Source organism: Gadus morhua, chromosome 13 (genome assembly GCF_902167405.1).
Source record: "Gadus morhua chromosome 13, gadMor3.0, whole genome shotgun sequence".
NCBI classification, from domain to species: domain Eukaryota; kingdom Metazoa; phylum Chordata; class Actinopteri; order Gadiformes; family Gadidae; genus Gadus; species Gadus morhua.
In genome coordinates this window covers 21,144,128-21,164,414 of record NC_044060.1, presented here as the reverse complement: position 1 = coordinate 21,164,414, position 20,287 = coordinate 21,144,128, and the positions used below count along the sequence as shown (strand labels likewise).

General features: G+C 40.2%; 1 protein-coding gene across 1 annotated transcript in view; it reads right to left on the bottom strand.

Moving 5' to 3' along the window:
• Nucleotides 1-20,287, bottom strand: part of cntn6 (contactin 6) — a 62,777-nt gene that overhangs the window by 31,606 nt on the left and 10,884 nt on the right. The window contains exon 2 of the mRNA XM_030375944.1: nucleotides 40-215. Within this exon, the coding sequence (XP_030231804.1) occupies nucleotides 40-97 (58 nt within the window). The 5' untranslated portion in view covers nucleotides 98-215. The remainder of the gene's footprint in view (nucleotides 1-39; nucleotides 216-20,287) is intronic.

The following is a 20,287-nucleotide window of genomic DNA, read 5'->3' as shown; positions in this document are numbered from 1 at the left end:
TCAGGTGTGACATCAAATGCAGAGTGAGGGACATCTTACCAGCCAGGCACTCTTTGAGTGACAGAAGGATTAACAGTTCCCATGGTAACAGCTTCATTTTCCAAGGTCATAGAGTCCCTTTCTTCCAAGTCGGTTGCCGGCGGAGTGTAGTGGAGAGGAGGGGGGGGAGAAGGATATTTCCCCGGCCAAGTCTGTATTTCCTTCTTCTCGTTTGGCTGTGGAAGAAAGAGCACACAGGGAAATGAGCATCGCGGATATTTCGTCGGGCCTCACACAGGCAAGCTTTCAAGGTTCCTTAGGCTCCAAAATGGCTCCAACTTGAGGGAGATGAAAACCTCCTGGCAAGCCATTTTAATAATGCAGTCATCCTTCTGAGCAGTGCTAGATCCCACACTTTAGGGTCAGCTCACTGCTGATCCCCAGGAGGCGATATGTAGCAAAAAGGATCTCTCCAGGGAGCTAATGGAAGGGGTGGAGGGAGGCCAAATGCGTACAAGGAGGAGAGGAGGAGGCGCAGATTTGAGCAGTTGAGGAGTGACAACAGATGAACACAGGCAGATTTCCGCCCACGGCGACATAAGAGCGATGCTTACTATCGGCTCAACATTTTACACGTTGTGAGAAATGATTATGTTTTTTTTACTTTCTGGTTTTGGTGTCTGGAGTCTATCGTTGATATGCTGAATTTTGTGCAATTGAGTGGGTGTTAGCGGTGATTATTTACCGTTTTTGTAGAACCACTAGTGGTACGCAAGGGTACCGCAGAGGTATGTGAGATTTTATTCTTCAGATAGACAAATGTACAATAAGGAAAAATAATTTATAGAGAACTGAAAATAAATGTATTATAAATATTGTTTGGTAAATGTAGTAGTATATGACTTTTTATTATTTAAAATATTGTGTCACTTTGTACGTTCCATTGTTTTCAATTGTTTTTCATATGTATGTTTTCCATTGATGTTTTTGGGTCATTTGCTTTTGCTAAATAAAAACACTGAGCAATAGCAACATTGCTGACTATTTTTAACAAAGTTTCCAACTGGCTTTGGTCTTCCTGCAGTAATAATTGTGTTTAAAGGGTGACTCTTTGATCAACCTCCAAATGTGTTATGTGTTATACCATTATGAGGTGGTCCATGAAAGGTCTTGATGACAATATACTGGTCCACTTAAAGTCAAGGGATGGTAATCATTGCTCTAGTCAGCGAGTAATAAAGGATTTGAGTTTTATGACTTACTTTAGCATTTAAGGCTCACTCCAGACTTCACTGACGGCGAAGATTATTTAAAATGTGTTACTTATTTAGACTTTAACCAACCCAACTAACAGTAGACTATACATATACATTTGTGTACATATAATCCCATTAAAATAAGAATTGTTTTATTTCGTTCCAATGAACCCTTTATACCTACAAAGGGAGCGTTAAATCAATTACATTTTCAATCACCAGAGATGTAGGGAGTTATTTTTTAATACCATTACAGAGCTGCATTAGCTGGTTCTCCCTCTCATCGTTACACTGACAATGGACGTCTTGGAATAGCACCTCCTCTCCATGCGCACTCTGGATACAAGATCTAAATCTCAACGACTAAAAGTTTCAACCAACGTACACCTATGGCAAGTCAGCTTAATCTGTTTTACATACAGTCTATGTTTAGTCACTTTCACCTTTATTGTAAAGTCTAGATGCGTTAGAACTACACCAGAGCTCTATTGGCAACACAATTCTTTACCCGCTTTTTACTGCTACTAGGGTGCACTTCTAAACAGAGATGTTGAACCATAGGGAGCATTTTGAAAGATGAGACGTCTCCGTTTTAATTACATTTTAGAAGGTCTATTTTCAAGGGAATGATACATTTTGTAATTTGCACATTGTGTAGAAGTATGGATCAAACGATGGTTCTACAGATGAGTGCTTCTGCCTGACCGTCTCCAGGGCAGGTATCCGTCACTAGACACATGGGACTCATTCCGGTAATCAAGTCGTTAGGCATCTCCAATATCTTTAAAAAATAAAAATACCGTGAACCCAAAAAAAAACTTAAAAATTTTGGGGTCGTAGTTGTTGATTCCAATCACCCTTCTTTTCTAAGATGCTCTTTCTGTTGTTCCAATCTTGTGTATGTCTGGGTAAAATAATGGACCATGAGAGTTCTGAAATTTTAAGCGATTTAATGTAACCACTTTCCCCTCCTCAATTAGTCCTCAGTCTAAGAATAATCAACCCAGGAAATGGCAAATAATATTGAAGGAATGATAAAGAAATGATTGGCTTTTAGATCAAATATACACTCAATTTGTAGATAAGAAACTTTTTGGAATTTTACGATAAATCTGGTGTACATCGTATCTAGATGGAGAACGCCCTCGAAATAGCAAAAGAAGAAAAAAAAACTTTCGTTGAAATTACTTTCAACTATTAAATGAGGCAATTGCACCTACAAAACAAGGACTCGCCTCATAAACTACAGCTTCTCAGAGTGGATCAAACAATGTATGTTCAAAGAGGTATTGCTTTTATTTATTTTTTTACCCAATTCAACCTAATGGTGATACTTTTAACAAGATGAAGCAGAACTTGGATCTGTTGGATCTAAATTTGGCAGACAAGGTAGAGCGAGGTGGAAGGAGAGTTGAGCTGAGGCGAGCACTCTTTGAATTTGCTTCACCAACTCTAAAACCAACAAGATCTAAAACTGAAAAACAAGGGTCCTCAAAGGGGTAGTGAGCCCCAAATTGTATATATATTTTTTTAATGTGTTAATATAACTTTAATGAGATGTAGTCTTAAAGCGTTATCGATGCCACACGTCACACTTACTAAAATAAGACTGCAATTATCTAAGTGTAAACAGGTCAAAAATCCTATGTTTGTGTCCACAAAACACGTCCACAGAACATTCTATTCTGCTCCTTTCGTGACAGGAAAGGTAATGCCTTTTCCTGAGACATTTCAACTTCACGAAGGAACACCTACGGCGTGAGGATATGCTTATACCATGGTGTGTATGGATGTTTGTGTGGATGCATGGAGCCTCATCTGGGCAACGGTTGATGTTGATGGCCGAGTCTGGGGAAAGTTTCTCGGACGCTTAAATTGTTCATACACAATGACTGTACTTTAATAGTTAAAACAATTCTTACAAAGTTGAAGTGGGTCGTCCCCATGTGGATAACACCTTGCCATTTCTAACTCTCAGGCCAAAACAGGTTTTAATGTCTCGTAGTGTTACAATTCTAGCTAAAAAGGGTGTTCATTTACACTTTAATGTAGAAAGCTTTCGTGGAAGTTAATAGTATACATTTACCACGAAAACCACAGCAACATGCTGCAACCGCAAAGCAATGAAACACTAACCTTTCTGTTGACATTCAAGAGAAGTTTGAGTCTTTCTTATTGTGTAATGTGGGTATTGTCTATCTTTTGAATAAGCATCCGGCCGGCCCAGTGGTGCGTCATCTTAAGGGCACTTTTGCAGTGGCCTCAACACTCAACAAAGTTTTTGTCTCTTATTAACCTTTATATTATTCATTCAGTTCAGAATTTCATGAAAAGGCTGAAAAACAAAATCAATACCTTGCACAAAAACATGCATTGAATAGTGATTAAACACGCTGTGATTCAGGAGATAATAGGGAGTACATCGCAATCGCAAAGGTTGTCTAACAAGGGCCCTGGAGCACAATGTCATTAGTGGCCTTGCTGGGCTCAATGGTCGATGCTAATTTATGTTTGCCACTGTCAGCTGTCCGGTTCCACTTTGGAGACGATCAACTTTCTTTTGTCCGTCTCGTTCTGGAAAACAAGTGTCCTTTTTCCCTCCCTGGCGTTCAAAGTCAATCCCTCCCCCCCTCCCCCCCCCCCCCCCCCCCCGGACCCAGCCTTCTGGTTTCCCATAGACGGCTCCCATCCCGTTACTGGCAGCGGTCCGCCTCCTCCATCATCTGGCAAAGCACTGCCGCTTCAATGATGCCTCTATGTTCTAGTTCCCCTGAGGGAAGGATGCCTTTCACGGTCACCCTCCAGAAATTTAAAAGCACTTGCTTGTGACGCCCGTTATTAATTTATCACCCCGGTAAAAGAAAATATATATATAATGGTAATAATTCTTATGGCCAGAGGATGGTTTGGTCGCAGGTGTTGGAGACTCCAAATAGGATGAAGCCAAGCTAATGGTGCCTGCAAGGGACACTATCTGTCAGGGATAATCCCTAATAACAGCGTGGCGAGAGATAATGTGCTTCCGCCTCTTTCTCTCAGCAGCAGCAGTGGCGCCGCGATATTGAGATAGCCGTGGCGACATGACTATATGAGGTATGGATATTGGCACAGCTAAACGCACGTATCCGGATTACGTTACTGGTCTGGTTCATCGTTTTCCCAATTACTTCCGTACTCCTGTGCTGAACGCTTACAAATAAACTAGGACGACGGAAAAAAAGGAAGCATTTGGGGAATTTGTGGTGCTGGTGGGGTGGGGTATGGATGGTGAGCCATGTTCCACTAAATTAGTTCCTGACTAATAGGCTAAACACGTGACTGCTGGAATTAACATTTTATGCCTTGTGAGAAGTAATTAAATTATGTTTTTTGGAGCATGCCCGAGTAAGCAATACCAACACTCGATTCACATGGGAGCGAGAGGGGGTCTCTGAAATGCCACGTATTCTGTGGCAACAGACTCCTTCAACCTCCTTCCTGCCAAATTATACAATTTAGTCATTTTGTGATGGATCCTGTCCGGATCCAAGTCAGCGAAACAGACACTGGAGCCGCACAGAGAAGCGGCCGTGGCCGGGAAACAGTCAGTCAGATCTAGAAGTACATATTACAGCCTACGTCCGTTAGAGATTATGAAGCAGATCGAAAAAACGTAGATTTCAAGTTCAGATAAGTAGAGCACACGTGACCATAGGACACACAGAGGAGAGGAGCGCTACGCAGGGAAACATGGAGATAAAGACTAGACTAAAGAGATCCAAGAGAAAAACTGTTTTTGGTCCGGAATGCTCCACTGGTTGATTTTACTTCATGCACAATGTTGTACTAAGACATTTTTGGACTGAGCAAATATCCATTGTTGAGTGGTATTCATGAATTTGAATATAAATAATGTATGCTGTGCTAGTAGATTGTTTACTATTACAGTTTTGTTATAGTTAAGTCGCTACTGTCTTTCCATCACCATGGGGAATACTAGGCCCACTGATTGAAGATGATTTTGGAGGGGGTACATATAATGTGTTTTCTTTGATATTTTTATTCAATTAGCAGTCTGGGCAGGTACACATCCATTTTATAACTCTATGAATGACTAATTTGTGACTCCCAGATGAAAAATTCTAGCTTTGAACGCCAATATCCTTAGTCTCCCCGCAGGCCTATTTGAGTGAATGCTAGACCCCTACCTGTTCTGAATCACCTGTAGCTTCTAAAAAAGACAAAATCACAAGCGCTTTGGGAAATATATTTTGCTTTGACGGTAACAAAACCAGTAAATAGTAAGAAGTTAGCAACCGCTGCACGCTCCTATAATGTCTAAAGCCTACATTCTATAAATACTATAATAAGGCGCTGCCATCAATACATGCTACCGAGGCTCTCTAAGAAGACCAACAGACAGCCGTCGTCACGGGGGGTTGTACCGTGTGGTTAAGAGAGCCGTGTTCCTCCTCCTCGCAGATGGAGTGTTCAATAAGAGAGTCAGCTGGCTTCTGCAACAGCCTACACACAATCAGCCTCTCTGAGAGAGAGAGAGAGAGAGAGAGAGAGAGAGAGAGCACTTAAAGTGATCTGAAGGGAGATGGGGTTGCTTGCCATTGTCCAAGTTTAGTCGGCACTGAAAGCAGCTGTCAGTATAAGGGAGAACGTGGCTTGTTGCCTTATTAGCTGGTACCTATTGTAGTCAATTCAACCATCATGGTTTTAAAGTAGCCAACCAATCAGAGCAAATAATTTCCATATGAAAGGTAAAAGGGCTAGCCAGCGGGTGGATTTAGCATAGCATGATGAGACGGCAAAATAACACACTATAGCCTACTAGGTGAACCACAAGCGACAAGTGAAAGCCCAACACAGGAGGCTATGGTTGGCGCTGTCCGCGACTGTAAATGGATGCAACATAAAATAACCAATCATAGTGACCTTAATGTTGGAAGCACTCCCTTTCACAGAGGCCATTGGTTGTCATAATTTGGTCTCCAGCAGGGCAGACTCCAGCAGAGGTGGGCAGGGGGTTGGGAGGATAAAAAAGATTAATTGTAGTTCTGCAGGTGGCAGGAGCCTCTGCTTGCTCTGGTCTCAATAAAAGGCACTGGAGAACCAGTTCAGCAGCAGGCAACCTCTCTCGTCTACCCTCGCTCTCTCTTTCCCCTTCTCTCTCTCTCTAGCGTACGTCCTGACAAAAGAAGTTAATAGGACGCAAGTTGGATGAGAAGGGCATCTTAAGTATCTGCATAAAAATGGACCAATAATAATTCTGCCTTCTGCGCTAGCCTTATTTGTTTGAAAGTCCCTAGGGAGAATATTTTCCCAGGAGATTGAACTCATACTTACAATATATGTGAATAAAAGAAAAAAACTGGATTAGGATTGTTAGAAATATGTAATATTATAAACCTACCAATGCTATCTAGGCTATACTAAGAGATACAGCCCTGCATAGTTGCTGGTGTTCCTTTAGCTCAATACAATTTTAAAATGCGCATTAAGCCATAGCATTCAGTGCCATATTGGCAGATACAAGTGGAAGAAAACTCATATTTCTTTCACTACTTCCCAATTGACCAAAGGTAGACCACTATCTATCTTACCGCTAGCATGAGAAGATAACTTGTGGTGTTTATGAATTATGAGGAAACATCCTTTCCACATCCATTTAAGTGCCTCATGTGAATTATTCATAGAATCAATTACACGTCTCTCCAAATACCGAACTGTGTTTCCTCAGTCTCTCTCCTTGTCAGTTGATTGCCTCTGATACAAGTGATGTATAAGAAGGGTTAGGGTTAGGGTTTGTGATGTATCTGAATTGCCAGATGTCTATCGCCCACTCGATAAAATAATTTAGCTTAATAATTGAATAATAATTATAAATAAAAGTGACCGGGTAAAAGAGTGCCTTCTCAATCTGCTACTCCATCTGCCATCGGCAGCTGCTAAAATAAAGATAACGATGTGCTTTTGAAATCAGACTGCAACCCTGTCAGAAATACACCTTAACACAACCTTATTTTAATTTCAGATAACTAGGGTTGGGGAGGCAGAAAGAAATGATGCTGCATTTACATAGCGTCTAAGCTTTTTTAATGACATCTGGGATCAACTGGGATTTTGTGTAAACAGAAACCATGGTAATGTCGATTCTACCTCACTGGTGAGGGTGTGCTTTAATTTGGAAATATGAACCACTGGGGCAGATTACACTGTCATTAGTAGTGTGACACTGTTAAAACACAAAGCCTGGCTGGGTTCGCTGATTCTCAGGGTATTTGGGTAGGGAGTATTGAATTGTGAAACTGTGACAAGAATCAATACAGCTGCACGACAAGCGATGCAATATTTTATATACACTATCGAAACCTAGTATTCACACTGAGGGTCTGCTTCCAGTACTTTAATGCACTGTAAAAGTTCTTGCATTCTCCTTAAAAAATGACCTTTATGTATTCAGGATATAGGTTGGCAATAATGTGGTTCGCAAAATAAGCACCTGATCAGATATTTTATCTTGGTAGTAAAAATACATGTTTATATATAAAGGTAAATAAATAAATGGGTTTACTTTAAGGGCAGGCGGCAAACCCTTTGGCAAAATATCAATAGCTTTCTAGGGAGGGCTGTGGAAACTACACCTTTCACAGCCATGCAATGACATCTCCACATGCCAAGAGAAAGGCACGGGAAAAAAAAGAAATATGCTAACGGAAAAAAAACGGAGCACGATTATAAATTGCTGATTCTGTAGCGGACACATCATCGTAGCGCACGATATCATCATAGCCAGCCAGTGGTTCTGTTGACACAGCTTACTTGTCTTGCTGCCGGTTGCAATTGTGGCCGTCACTCATGTTAATAATGTGTGGGCGACGACCGGCATATTTCAGAGGAGCAACAAACATTGTATCATCTCCTCAGTTAGATCAGAAGTGCAAGTGACTCATTTTTGCATCAAAAAAGGTTAGCTTCCCTAAATTCGGATACGCACTTTCATGACGAGCTGGAGAGGGAGATTGGGGGACATGCCAATCCAACACATTGTGGCCCCACAGTACTGTCTCATAAGTCATTGCAGAGCCCCAAACAAAGCTACTGTGAGCCTCCCAAGGCAGTGGGAACTTACAGTGAAGGGCATCTACAGGAGCACAGAGAAGGACCCAGGGATGAAAACCCACCAGTGCTGTAGCGTCATCAAAAATGCATGGCGGTTTTTTGCTGTTACCACAGATGGAGACAGTGGTGGAAGCTTCTTAGGGAGGGAGTGGGTTATGATAGGGAATAAAACAAAAAAAACATGTCTGCCACCCCCTAATAGCTTGCTGTATAAAGAGTAGATGTATTGCCATGGGATTGCAAAAAACATTCCTCAAATAATTTAAATAGATCGATGGTTGAGCCACAATTAACCATGGTCTACTGAGGTGTAAGAATGTTTTTTTGTTAGTACTGAACCAGAATAAATCCTATAAGATTCACAACAATATTATTCATGCAAGTGGCTAAAGTAACAAATGCACTCAAGTGGCTACAAATCCTACCGTCTTCAATGCTCAAAAATAATATTTTATTTCATAGATATGAGCCATCATCCCATGAGCATCTATAATAAGGCAATTTCCTGGCTAAGTGACAAAACACAACAACTGAAAGAATATTTCATGAGTTAGATTAGAGTTATCAGCCAATCATAGGGAAAGGTGATACTGGTTGGGGTGTTTGACTACCAGGTGAAAGGCTCAAACCCAAATGTTGGCAGTCTACCAATGCCATCATTAATGGCATATATATATATATATATATATATATATATATACACACATATATATATATATACACATATATATTTTAAAGCACTATATTTTGCGAAAAAAGTAACAGCCAATGACTACATAGTTGCTTGGCAAAAGAAAACACAAACACAGCACAAGCGGAACTCAGCAGGTCAGCAAGTAGGTAGTACAACCTCGTAATTAGTAGCAGAATGTACTTAAGTAAAGCAAGTTAAGAGGAGGAGGATTCATCGCCTATTTTCTTTGAGATCTTCGCTTAGCTACGGTGAATCTCGGAGCCCGTCCGGCCATTATTTAAGATGAAGTACATTCAGTGGCTTCAGTCTATCGGGAGTCCCCCAGAGCAAAGCACACAAGCAGCCCCTCACAAGCTTTTTTTTAAATGCCAAGTCCTTCACACTGGTGGCCCCCGTATATTCCTCATGCTGCTGCCTCATTAGACTCCTTTAACTGCGCTGCTGCTATCTGGCATGTTCAGGAGGGCCCCAATGTGGGGGCCACGGCACGGCTGCTGCAGTCAGCAGTGCACCAGGTTCCTTCTCACCTCCCATCCTGTCTGGGCTTCGGTGTCGCAGTGGAGGAGCGTTCTGTAGTTGCACACACACCCCTCACACACCCCCTCCTGTCACTTTAAATTGATGGCAATATAGCAGACGGAGTTCATTAACAAAATGTTCCAGGGGGTTGGGGGTGTGGTCGAGAGGCGCACTGGTGAATGCAGGTGTCGGCGTGGTTTGAGCAGCTGATTCTGTATAATGTGTTGTGTTTGCATTTAGAGGTTCAATGGTGACATTATCACCTGACTCTGGGGTTTTCTAGATGTTCATGGCATAGTGTATATGTATCTATACTGCAGGCTTTATCAGGTTATGTGTGTGATTGTCTTATATTTTGTTCTAAAATACAGTCTTATTGCCTGAGGTAAGTGGAGTAATTACATGATAATATGTAGGGCAAAAGTATAATCTTGGGAAACCTAGGACCTGGCACCCAACGTCTCAGGAGGTCTGAGCAAATTATTATCAAATCCAAAGGGAGTGACAAATGATCACAGCACAACAGCTCACAGTAACTGGCATTGACGAGTAATTCTGCTGTAAGGAAAACAGGAGTATAGCAGTGGAAATCGTTTTGCTTTGATTCGATGCTGTGTGTTTTGTTTAATTTGATCATCATGCTATCGAACAGCATCTTCACGATGCAAAGTGACAGAAGATATTTCAAAGGCGGTCTGTGTTATTTGTCAACACTGTTCCAGCGGCAGCGGATGCATGTTGTCATGCTGATAAACCAGACTACCTAAATCAATTAAAAATGAAGTAATACCAATTAATGGGAACATCGGCAGCAGGTGTGTTGTGGGAAACAAATAGCGACGTTATCGGTACTTCACTTAGCCGTCTTCCTTGCATGCAATTTCGTAACAGCGAGTGTCTATTGTCTTTGTCATCCGGTTGCATCCGGGAAGAGATCATGACACAGTGGAGAACAAACCCATAAAGAATGCATACCTCAGATGCATTCAATAAAATACAATTTAATATGACAATAAGATTCACCCAATTCCTTCTAACGGGTGTTGGGATTGATGCAGGCGTCAAAGGGAGAATCTAATTATGTAAATCTGTCAGGTTCCATTTACAGAGCGAGAGATAAACGGCACAGCGGAGGGAAGGCAGTGGGATATGGAGCACCGACGCATTTTATGCTGACATACAGGGAACACAAAGTCGAGACCCTGGTGACAAGGTTGGCTTGTTATGGTTGCTAGTTGTTGATTGGCAGCATACACTGATGTATGCATAAGGTAGGCATTGTGTACAGGGTTCAAGGACTGGTGTCACCAGTGGGTTAAAGTGCAAATAAGACGACCTATAGGTGTGAGAATAAAAGGCATTTTTTACAAGCATGAAAGTATTTTGACAGTATGAATGCATCATTTATTTAACTTAAAATGAAATATATACTGTATTTATATATATATATATATATATATATATATATATATATATATATATAAATTAGTGCTGTCAAGCGATTCAAATATTTAATCACATTAATGTCATAGTTAACTCACGATTAATCGTGAGTAATCCCGATTAATCGCAAATCTTTTTTCTATGCTAAATATCCCTTGATTTCTTTGTCCCATTAATTGTTCTCATTTTAATGCTCTTATCAAGATGGAGAAGTGCATCGGCTTGCCTTGTGCAAATGTTTTTTTATTGATAACAACATTGGCATATACTGATCAAAACAGGACGGTACAAAAAAAATGCCTATAGTGCAATTAAACGATGAACATTAGGGCTGCAACTAACGATTATTTTGATAATCGATTAATCTGTCGATTATTTTTTCGAAACATTTGGAATTGCCGCATCTTTATTCAAAAACTGAACATTACTTCAAATTCACAGTGCAGACTGAAGTGTAAACACACCAGGTTATTGCTCCAACGTCCCGGAACTATTAAAAGTAATATTAAATAATAATAAAAAAAAAGAACATAGCTGGGATAACACAGAAAAAAACATACAATGTATGATATACTTTTTTATGTATATAAGGGATGTCCATGGTTAACCGGTCAAACCTATTGATACCATTCGAACATATCGAGACTCCTTGAAATATAACTTGTAATATTGCTTTAATTGCTGATAAGATGATGATAGTTCAAGATAGGACATTAAACAGGTCATAATTCTATCTTTACTATCTATTTTATATTACTGGGAAAATAAGTTTTCACCAAAATCTAAATTATTATTATTATTTTTCTGTTGCATTTGAACGCATCAATCATATTACTGAGCCGACCTGAACACATCACATTTGACACCGTTTGTAACCATTGGTTAGTTTATTTTTTTTAAAGCTAACTAGCTCTATATCCTGCCAATTTTAACATGGATTTAAAAACTGGATTACTATTTTTAACTGACGGGACTTTACCGTCCGGTTGTGTGATTACTACCGCTGCTTTGAATGACTGTTGATGCACGCGGTGCCGACTCCGAGCCCGTCTGCACAACGTCTGCAGTAGCAGCAGCTGACAGAGTTTTCGGTTGGACTAGACGGATACTGAGTTGAAGGAGTTTTTTTAACCCAAAGACAGTGAAGGTAACACTTTTATGTAGGCCTACTGTCCAGTTTTAAGATATGACCAAAATACAAGCTGTGGTCGCTAACACTAAAGCTCGCTGTGGGCGTGCATGAACCATGAACCAACCTGTCGGCGGCTGGCTGTAAAAAGTGCTGCGCCTATGGGTAACTTATTAATCGCGCGACACAACGAATCGACGACCAAATTCGTTACCACGGATTTAGTAATCGATTTTTATCGATATTATCGATTCGTTGTTGCAGCCCTAATGAACATACAAACATACTGCCTTGAACATAGCAGTCAGGCTACTGCTACTTTGTTTTGAGCCAAAGAAAGAAAATAAATAAATAAATAAATAAAAATAATAAATTGCGTTAATCGCGCAATAGAAAAATTAACGCCGTTAAAATTGGTTTGCGTTAACGCGTTTAACTGACAGCACTAATATATATATATATATATATATATATATATATATATATATATATATATATATATATATATATATATAAATAATATAATATATGCATACATATATGGGCTGTGGCGAACACCAGACATACTATATTTGTTAAGGCTTAATACAGCTGAACCAATCAGTATTTTTCCCCTTGCCTGTCAGAGCCTGTTGGACAATTTGAGATTTCACACCAAGGCCAATTAGTTTGGTGGCAGAGCTTATTGGAATGGAACAGTGAGATGCATTACAAGGGACAAAGCATTGCCAGCGAAAAAAACCGAAAAGAAAAGGCTTTGTCAATCACACATGTCACACCCTGGGAGCAAAGAGAATATGTTTGATTTGCACTGCCACCTTACCACGGCGTGATTTAAAACACCTTTTATTGCTCAATATCTTTGTGTTCTGCTGTATTTTGCCGGAGTGATTCCAAGTTGATGACAAAATTTCATATAGGACACAATGTGAAGAGTATGTGTGGGTTTTTTTAAGTAGTGCATGACTGGCATTCGTTGCAAACACAATTATAAATGTAATGTTTGGTAACACCTAACATTAGATGAGCCAATATTCTGGTTCCAAAAATAGGAACCTGTTCAGAGTAGATATCTTGGTATTGAGTATAGAATGTTATCTATACATGATATAAATATATTTATATAAACACAAATTATTTCTTGGACAGATTGTAGGCTGTGGCAGAATTGACATGCGTCTCAACATAGATCACCAACGATCATTTGGAATTGGATTTTTCTTTCTCGCTCAATATTCATGTAACCATGTCGATCAATTCGACTGTGTTCCTGTAGCGCCACCTGGAAAAGAGAGAGTGGAGTATGCACTGTGATGACGGATAGCTATATTCGCTGTAATGTTGTCTTTTCCAAGAAAGTGTATGGGAAGTATACAATGGGAATGTAGTAAATTAGAGAAGGACAGAGTTTTCCATGCAGACAACGGCAATGACAATGTGAAACTACTTCCAGCATTCAATGACAAAAAAAATCTTCAGGTACACTTTACAGCTCCCTACTTTTAGAGGTACAAAACAAAGATTTGATCAGATTTTTTTCATTTTGTTATACCAGACAGAGGTCAAAAAGATGACCATGGTCAGGTTGGGGTAATAAGCTAATACATTTGTCTAACATAGTGTCTTATCTGACCTTCAAAATGAGGAGAGGTATCTGGCTTTTTAAAAGGATATCTTATAACCCTTTCCTTTTACAGACCACTCTGTCCACAGAAGGTTAAGTGCTCACAAATATTTACCCTGGTGCAATAGAGTGAAGGGCAGCACTGGGTTCAGAGAATGTTGTGCACATAAACAACTTTATGATTGATAGTGGATCCCTTAAGAGCAGGACATTCTTTCAGGAAGAGAAAAATCCACTTACCAACACTTTGACAAGTGTAAAACTCCGGTTTGAACTACGAGCTGGATACGATAATCTTGACAAGTGTTTCCACAGGACTTCTTCCCTAATTGATCCGCTCTAGTTGATCTACATTCTGACGTAAACACACTCCGACTACCCTCATCAGAACCATTGATATACCTGTCAATCATTTAAAGACGGCAATCTGATTAATTGAACGCAAAATGACAACTTTTCAGCCCTCAAACTTCACGCTTTTTCACTTGCGCACAATCCAATTGACTTCTGACAGATGTTTCTCCTGAGATAATTACTTGCTTTATTTGGAAGTGTGTCACTTGCGGATGTAAGATATGTTCTGCTTGCTACGGTCTTCCACCTGATTTCACTTTCCATCCTACTTTATGCTGAACTTTGTTGCCTTGGTAGCACTAGGGTAAATCACACTGAAGGCACAAATACTCTGAGTAATCTCTGGGTGTGAAACTAGAGTGGCAACTAATCATCCCCCCGTTTCTAATTGGATCGTATCAGTCCTCACATCTCCAATGTCACAGCCAGTGAGTGGTGAGCATCGTGGCGCATAGTGCTACCCCCACGAACACACATACTCACTATGTGAAGTGCTTGAGGTACCTTGAACAGTGGCATATAAATGCAATTAACTATAATTATTACATCGGTTTTATTCTTAAGTATATTATAAGTGAGTTGCCTTACTTCAGCACTTCAACATGCAAACCTTTTCAGGGGCACTTTAGGATGTTTAGCATTCAGTGACTTCTTCAGCAAACATTAAAAAAAGAAATCATGAAATCTATTTTGGTTATAATGAAATGTAACATAGATGTTACTTGAAATGCAACTAAACAAGCCCTGCATTAATAGTACTGTCCCAACGTAAATTGGAATAGCCAAATCTTTTAAACAGTTTTTTAAGTAATTTTTAATGCATATTGAATGCTTAATTTCTAATTTAGGAAGACTGTAGTATAATCATCCAATTTATGGCAGAGCTGTGCAGGGAATACACATTCTAGCAAACAGACTGAGGCTAATCATGTCGGGTCCCATACGACACAGGCTGTCTTTAAAGTCAAACATGGAACTTATCAGAAACACACAGGCGTCTTCTCACTGCTCTCTCATTAGAGCTTCTTTTTGTTATTTTTGCAAGCTGTATATTTGAAATAGATGTATCAAAAAGTGCCTGTCATCTTCAACCATAAAAATAACATCTCATCAGGCCCATAAACAGAGAGTGTGCACAGTTTGCGTCAAGCTTCTCAGTTTTGTGAAGCGGATCAATCATTTGAGAAAAAACTCAAATGATGGATCATTTTTGGTGAAGTGAGGCACCAATCTGTTGTACAGACAAACCGTATGTGTCTTTTAGTAGTAGACACATTATTGACATCATCAATTATGGATGAAGCAACTATAATTACAACAAGAGTGATCACAAATACACCACAGTGGGAACAAGGAAAATGACAAACAAGCCAGTGTGACTTAATCTGCCCACATTGAGATAAGCCCAGCCTTACAGGTTTAAAGAGCATAGGGGAGACATACGGTGGGATGCTGATTTAAATATGATTAATGGAGGTCCAGGGCTTTCAATCCCATCCGGTGCCGAGCAGCCAGCCATCCAGCCAGCCAGCCGGCCAGCCAGCCAGCCGGCCCCTGATAGACCAGCATTCAAAGCGGTAGACCCTGCTATCTCACCCAGCAGCGTCTGGCCCTGTGTCTGCCCAGAGCTCAGGAGAGGACACTTTGGCAGCGACGGAGCTGCCAGAGAACACAACAGAGGGAGTAAGCTAGAGAAGGTGTCAAGGGGGTTTTGGACACGAAAATAATAAATAAATACAAAAGGTACAAACATGATAAAAAAGGAGGAAGGAATGCAGGATTTAATGTCGCTTAAAGGTGCGGTTTGTAATATTTAGGGGCATCTAGTAATCATAATCACTATCTTATTGTAAGCTATGACCTATTAACTGAATTAAAAATACAATGTATGCATCTATGAATGAACATCATCACGTGACACTTAATCACGTGACACTTAATTTTTGGTGCCATGGATCTGTTATGGCAAATGTGCCTTGAAAACTTCTGCATTAAATAGTCTCTCACTACTACTGAATATTTGTGCCTACAATTCCTGATGATCCGATGGCGTGTGCTGGCGATACAAGCCAGTCAGAGACCTTGCCTCCCTTTCTAAATGGAAGGAACAGTAGCATGGATAACATGCGACTAACAGGCCATAAAACACTGGAAAATGAATGTCCCAGCCATTGTTACATTATTTGATTCCATTTCATCAGACGTGTGCTCAGTCCACAAGTTTGGATTTTCCATCGACTTTGTTAAATATTTTTTACCCAGGATTAGAAACACGTGTTGGTATGACATTGTTTACATCCTGCGTGTCACCGCCCAAATAGGAAGGGCCACCCTGAAGAGATTTGATTGATTCTGCCAGGGAGGTTTATTTCCAAGTGTTCCAAGCTGGGCGATTGTCCTCATACTCTCACAGACTGACTCACAGACTGTGAGTCTAGAACGAGTGCAATGAAAGAAATGTGAAGACTCAGAAATACTAGGCAAAAGATTTTCTGCACAGTGGAATCAAAGAGAATGACAAGTTAACCTATATTGTTTAAAGGAACATTTAATCTACAAAGGGTAGTCAAGGGACATTGCAATGTACTGTGAGCTGATAGATGGATGTTTTAACACAGGATTCAGACTCCTGTAGGCTTTACCTACAAACAGCATGTTTGGCAGGTTTATTTCTAATATTGTTCCTTCTGACTGAGCTGCTCATGGTAGCATGATAGCTTAGCGCAGTTTAAGAAATCATAACACAGTGAACGTTTACAATATCTCATGTCAATTTACAATCGGCAAGATGTGTCAGCGTTGGCCGACTAACTCTTTTTAATTAGGATATTGATCCTGCGCGCCTCCCCTTTGCAACGGAATTTGTTGAAGATATAAAACCATTTAATTGAACATACACACTAAAACAGATATTTTCGTTTTTAAATAAATATTTGGAAACAAAAATTCATGTTTCCCGCTGTGTGCCTCGCTGGTATTGCGGGTCTGCAGGATCGCACTCTGCACAACCCGTCAATAGTATCTGTCTGCGTCCTGCAAGACGGAGGCGTAACTTGTAGTAGGAGGCGTAACTTGTAGTCGGAGGAGGCGTAACTTGTAGTAGGAGGCGTAACATGTAGTCGGAGGCGTAACTTGTAGTCGGAGGCGTGTCTAGTACTTTTCTAAATCGCGGAGGTGATCTCTATGTAGCAGTGGGGCCATGAGTGGGGCGCGGGTACATAAATGACCGCAACTCGGACCTCAAATATTAGGCTTTATATAAAAATAATGCACCCGACCCGCTCATTTAAAAATATGCTCTTGATTAGCTTAATCTTGATATGCTCTTGATTAGCTTAATCATAGCCTTACATGAAACTGACATCCCTGATATGCATTTAAGAAAAGAAGCCTATTACAATTGTACAATGACATGTAATGCATATAGCAGTTTTACGTGGGGAACCTGCTTAAGTTTAGCCTACTTAATCCCTTTATACCTTTAACAAAAAGACTGCAAATTAATAATTCAAAGAATTAAAGACAGCAGAATAATAATTCAAATAATTTTATTGAATACATATTGTTATTGATCGCATGCTGCGTGTTTTCAAGGTCCTGCATGAGATAGAAAACAATGAGTTAAAATAAATATTACTGATAGAAACAAGACAAGAACAATGCCACTAACATGAGGATAGTTATGAGAAAGCCTTCATATTACAGCGTTCACATTACAAGCCCTCATTTTCTATATATTTGCCGGTCTTCAATACATTTCTCAGGTACGTCATCACTGTTGCACTGTGCAAACTCGGGGCAGAAAGAAGCAAGCAACATCTACTAGCCTGTACAGTATAGAGTATTTTGTAACTGTTCAGTGTGCATCTCAAACGTGTGCATCGTACTAACTTCATCGAGGTGGCGAAAGCTGGGGTTTCTTCCAACGTTAAAACAGTAGGCCTGGGCGTTCAAACATTTCGTAAAGAATGTTAAACAGTATCACAACCACAAGTAGTCTGCCCTAGTTCTAGAGTTCATTAAGCTTGTAAAAACAAAAAAAATTATTCTTGTTAATCCACTTCTTTTTACTTACCGACATGAATATCTGAAGATACGACTTCAAGGAAGATCTCGTGTTAAGTTACGCCTCCTAGTACAAGTTACGCCTCCTACTACAAGTTACGCCCACTACAAGTTACGCCTCCGTCTTGCAGGACGCAGACAGACCCTACTCCAACCCGTCGGTAAATAAGTCACGGTCACGCATGACTCCGTAATCAACCCTTTCCAAGCATCGGTGGTGATGGCAAATTTCTCTGAAAAGGACAGGATCTCACAGAGGGAGGCTGCTGCTTCGCTGTACATTTTCTCCAGCCGTACAGTCATAGTTTGGCGACATGGCACTGTGTAATCCGCCTCGAGAAATGCGATCAGATCGCGGAAGACTAACACGTCACGTCTCTGGAAAAGGCTGCCGTATTTAAAATAGCCTGCATATGCATCAGTTATATTCTCAATTTAATTTACAGAGCAATCCCTGCAAAGTATTTAGGTTAACTATATAAGAGACTAGGATTAGTGTGTGGCTGACATCCATCGTGATGTCAGTCAGCCATCATGACGGACAATGACATCGTCCATCGGCACAACCCTAGTAGGCAGTGTATATATTTTTTTTGTTCCATTACCTCTAACCCCCGTACTAAGTCGCCGGATCCACATTAGGGCTAGAACGGAGCGACAAGACTACAACCAGCCCGCCTTTCCGTTTCTGGTCAACGAGCAATGAGTCTTCCAACAGAAATCAATGGATTTACATAATGCCAAATAAAACACGACACAACTGTTTTTCGCTAAGATACTTGATTTGGAACATCAGCAAACACCACTAACCACTCGGTGAGTTGCACATTTCTGAAAACGAACATTAAGGGTTGTTTTCAGCACAGTTTTGTGAATGCCAATAGCCAGCCATTGTGAAGCAGGCAGGGCCGATTCGAAATGAGCCAAATACCCGAGACAGGACCAATAGTCAAAATGTCGGTGTCAACCACTCTATTTCATCCTGGACAAACCAGAAGTGGGCTCAATGTTTTTTTTAACAATATACAGTAGCTCTATTGATTTAAATATGAATACCTAAAGTTACAGTATTTATATTATAAAATGTATTGCACCATGAGTCATAACTGCGACCATTATATTATACTTTTGTTAGCCTTAAGCCTAGCTCATCATTATGCCATACCACATCACCTCCTGCTGTGTAATGAGCTGCATTGAACACAAGAAGATCTATTGAGAACATTCAAATCCATATTTCCTGTTATTTTGGTGAAAGTAATGCAAAACTAATGTAAAAGCAGTGTAATGCCTTACAATTCAAAGACAGTAATATTGTAATCTAACTAATTACTTTGAAATGACAGTTACAAGTAATACATAATGCATTACACTTTTAAAGTAACTTGCCCAACACTGATGCTATATATATATACTGTCATATTTTTAAGTTGATCTGAAACGGGGAGGGCAGCGATAGTCCAAGAATCAACTCATATGTACTGTGAGATTAAAGTCGTAAATATGCAAGGAAAACGGTCAGAAATTGAGCAGTATATGTCTATCTCTCTAACTGATGGATCTACCAAATGATTGCCTACTTTGCGAGTACACTTTGCTATGCATCTATACAGAGCCTGGTTGACAATGCCAGGTTGGAAGAAAAAGTCCTGCTACTTTGCCATTTAATGTAATTTTACTATGCTCCAGCAGTTCTCTGGGACAGCCAATTTGGCTGAATCAGAGCTGAATGGCAGACCGGCTGACTCAAAATACTTTTTGAGCATTTATTTTGTGCACCTGGGTGTTCCACCTCCCGTCACAGATCGTCCCATTATGGATTATAAAACAAAATAGGCTTTTATAACTTCTTCAGCAAGCAACATAACCATTTTTTTTTGCCCAATAGCCAATTCTATGCCAACTTTATATCTACAACCATAAAATCAAGGATTTGGCATTTTACTATTGCTCCTCCTTTAGGGTGCTTGTCACTTTAAATCCAATCAGAGGCCTTGTCAAAAAAGAGCATGCAGCCCAATCAAATGAGACACGGTTAACCAACACCCAGTTTGACAGCCGGCCCAGCTGAGTCAGTGACATACATCCATAAGCTCCTAAACTCGAGGTGGAAA